Consider the following 4,068-nt stretch of genomic DNA (forward strand, 5'->3'; position numbering starts at 1 on the left):
AAGTCGCGTGCTTTACGTGCCATGTGTTGTGTTGTGCCAATGATTTTGACGTGCTGTGTCGTGTTGTGCTTGACTAGTCAAAAGCTAAGCACAACACAGCCCACGGGCACAACATATGATAAACGTGTTGTGCCATGTTGTGCCGTGTTGGCACACATGTTATAAATAATTTGAAATCACTTAGTGTATACATTAAGTCGGACATTATCACGAGAATTTAAATAGAAAACATATCATTTGAAATTATTTCGAATAAAAGTAACAAGTTTATTCAATAAAAAAAAATAGCCTATCAAGTATAAAATTGGATCATTGTCATGTAAATTAATGTTCTAGTCAAATATAAGTAACACCGTTATAACAACGATATTGGAATATATTTTCCAAATATTTAGATATTATATGTGTTGTTATAAAAATAAGCAACATAAAATGTCAAAAACTAGCTAGAATAGTGACTCTTTTGTGAAATATACACAAAATGTAATGTATTATGCCTTGTTATACGGTATACTTGTGCATGCTCTGACGTGCTTTCTTAACGTGCTGTGCTGGGCTGGGCCACGTGATTATCCGTGCCGCGTATTGTGCCGTGCTACTATGCTGATTAGGCTAACCCAGCACAGCTCATGAAACTAACGTGTTGGGCCGTGCTGGACTGAATCACGTGCTGTGTTGGGTTGTGCTCGTGCTGGCACAGCCCAATTTACACCTCTAGCGGATATAATAATGTTGAAAGAAAAATATTGTTGAGACCTTTCATTATTCTTAAGAATAATAACAACTACTGTATGGACATATATGTGATAGTTTTCTCAAAAAATGGTTTGGCAAAACCTGGTTTGAGAGTTAGCAGGGTGTCGAGAAGCATGGATTCAAGAATGAACCTGGCATTTGCATATGGCGTGTGGTAGCCATTGGCCTGAGATATGGCGTATCGTTGGAACTAAAAATCTAAAATAGCGTGGCAAAAAGTTCATTCTGAGAAACAATCGAGCACTCACTTGTAGTCTGGTATGCTAAAGCCAATTCTAAAGCTAAAGATGTGGTTGTTGCTTTTTATTATAATGGTAAAAAAAGATCGTTACAATGAACGTTTTTGCACAAACAACGCTTATTTTTTGAATCAAAATACTAAGACAATGCTTACTTAATATTAATCATTTCTGATTAAGTATATTCTAAGTACTTAATAAGAACTATTTGGTCGTGAAGATGTAACCTTAATTTCCTGGTGCTAGTTTGCGTGCAACACCACTTCCTGTGTTGGATATAGCGTTGGTAAGAGCAGGAGGACTTGTTCTGCACCTTTGTAGTTTAGAACATCCTCTGTCATACGGATTAGCTGGGGCCGGAGGACCATGACGTCCCCTGATAGGGACTAAAGCAGGATACTTGATGGTAGAATCAATCCTATAAGAATTTGTAGTAGCAGGAGGACTTGTACCACCTCTGCATCCTGCAGCTTTCTCGCATCCTCTGTCATACGGATTAGCTGGGGCGGGAGGTCCATGACGTCCCCTGATAGGGACTAAAGCAGGATACTTGATATAAGAATTTGTAACAGCAGGAGGACTTGTTCTGCACCTGTGACTTTTTGAACATCCCCTGTCATATGGATTAGCTGGGGCGGGCGGACCATGACGTCCGGTACGCGGAAAATCAGGGTACAGAATAGGAGTACCTGTAACAACAGGAGGACTTGTTCTGCACCCTGCAGCTTTCTCGCATCCTCTATGATATGGACCAGCTTGGCCGGGCGGACCTGGTCTATATGGTTGGTTTAAAGGAGGATACTCGACATATCTTTTAGCAAACGTTAATTCCAAAAACAACGAGCACAGTAATGCCATGGCCACAAATGGAAGCAAATTCCTACTCGTGGATGCCATTGTTAACAAAACTAACAAGATTCGGCAAGTATGAAAAATATTGAAGGATTTTGTTTCTTGTGCGATGAAGGCAGAGAATAACGCAATGAAAGTGTCCTTATAGATGAATCACGGCAAAAATAAATGAAATGAAAGAATAGGAAATTAAAGATGAACGATTTGGTTTCTTAAATATAAGATTTTGTACTTCGGATATACATATAACAAGTCCTGAGTTATGTTCGATGAATCGGGATTTTTATTTTAAAACGACGTAGATTCACATTTCAAATCAAATATTGTGAGTTATAAATGATTATGAGATAAGGAGATGTTCAGATTCATCCCATGCATTATTTTCTGGCACGTCTGACCTGAGTCTTGTGATTGTGTGGGAGTGAGAAAATGAGTAACATATAATAGGTTTTGAAATACAAACTGTGAACACTCAAACCACGAAGGGATCCGAATGCTCACAATCAATCATCATCATCTAAGGAGATTTGTGATGATGATATCCATGTGTTGATTCATTGTCTCAAAACCTTCGGGTTTATCATAGCCTCATCTAACAACTCCATGCGAGGCGTTTACGCACGGGATATAAGTACAAGCAAAGAAAACAAAACGTATAAGTAAAGATCCATGGGGCTAAATAAATATAAAGTGTTGAAATGTAAATAAGACCAAGGTTTACGTGGTTCAGCACTAAGGCCTACGTCCACGGGGTTTGTTGTTTTACTATATTCTTCACCGTTACACGAATAGTCGAATGACTTTTGGGTTTACATGTTTCTCTCTTCTAAATGATTAACTTACACTTGCAAACTCTCTCTCTCTCCTCCTCCCTTTCTGATTCTTCCGATCCCATTTCCTCTTGGTGGAGACGGGGTATTTATAAGGTTAGAGTGTGGGACCCATCTCTGATGACCGTTGGAACCTTATCTTCTTGTGTCCTTGCGTCTATCACGCAGAGGTCTGCGTTTTCCCCTTGATCCCGCAGAGGCATCCACGCTCGTTCCACAGGTTGATCGACAAGTACACTGCTCAGAGTGTTTAATGCGGGTAGTTGAGGAGTCTGCTCGTGTCAGACAAGTGTCTTCTTCCCCTGTCACGTCCGTGTCAGCTAACTTTCTCTCCACCGTTGATCCTAGCTTCTCTTTTGGGGATGCGATAAAGTAACTCCTCGGGGTTTATTTGGTGTTTCGTAGCGCATCATGTTTTGATGTTTTGGCCTGCATGCTTTCCACGTATCTTTTTATATACACGTGTCTGATAGTGAGATATATGTGTACACAATTTGCCCCTTTTCTTCGGGCTTGAATGTCTAATGGGTGCCTTGAAGAAAAACTATCGTCGCATATTCTTCTCACTCCTAATAACTTCTCCTAGATACTTGGGCACGTCTTTTATTCGTGCATTAACTGCTTATGTAACGGGCATGTTTCCGATTAATCCATTAATTTACTTCTCTTTCTTTCGGGTATATTAAGGAGAGAAAGAAAATTAATTTCATTCTTCCTAAACATTCTCTCAGTTTTCAATTTTTGTTTTTCAGCCCTTAAATTCTCTGCTTGTCTTCATTGAACCTGTGACCTTAAATTCTCTGTCAGTCTTCATTGAACCTGTGATCTTAAATTCTCTGCACCTTAGCATTAATCACGCCCGCTTCCACTGTTTGTTTCTTCTGCTACTGTTTTTGCCGGTAAGTTTTTCTTTTCTTTGTTTCCACTGTTTTACGCTGTGTTGATTTGTAAATTCTCTGCTACTGTTGTTCCTTGTTTGTGATGAAGAACTTCTTTTGATGCTTGCATACTAGTTTGCCCCTGTTCTTCATCTTAAATCAAGGAAGCCACTGTTTGCTTGTAGAGTTTTGAGGGTCTGAATTTTATGAATTTTGAGCATGTATACTAATTTTAGGGTTTCTGCGTTATCGTGTGTGTATTGCTATTGATGTGGTTTTTTGATCTTTGGTAATGTTTTTGAATGTGTGTAACTTGTTCTTGATTTTAATCTTTTCGCAGCCATGTCTGACCGTCCGCGGCTTACTTATCAGACTCCTGGTTCTGGTCTATCGAGATCTCCTCCGCGTAGAGAGTCTCAAGATGTTCGTCGGTCGAGTTTCTTCTGGAGCGAAGGCCTCGTCTTCTAGGGAAGATTCCTCCGACAAATCCTTCTGGTTCCCGAAGAGTCTTCG

At 39.8% G+C, this 4,068-nt stretch overlaps 1 protein-coding gene across 1 annotated transcript; it reads right to left on the reverse strand.

The window, feature by feature from the left end:
• Nucleotides 1-1,051: 1,051 nt before the first annotated feature.
• LOC113308096 lies at nt 1,052-1,965 on the reverse strand. Its single transcript, XM_026556571.1, has one exon. The coding sequence runs from the start codon at nt 1,890-1,892 to the stop codon at nt 1,224-1,226; it is 669 nt and encodes a 222-aa protein (XP_026412356.1). The 5' UTR covers nt 1,893-1,965; the 3' UTR covers nt 1,052-1,223.
• Nucleotides 1,966-4,068: the final 2,103 nt, after the last annotated feature.

This window comes from Papaver somniferum, chromosome 9, assembly GCF_003573695.1.
Source record: "Papaver somniferum cultivar HN1 chromosome 9, ASM357369v1, whole genome shotgun sequence".
NCBI classification, from domain to species: domain Eukaryota; kingdom Viridiplantae; phylum Streptophyta; class Magnoliopsida; order Ranunculales; family Papaveraceae; genus Papaver; species Papaver somniferum.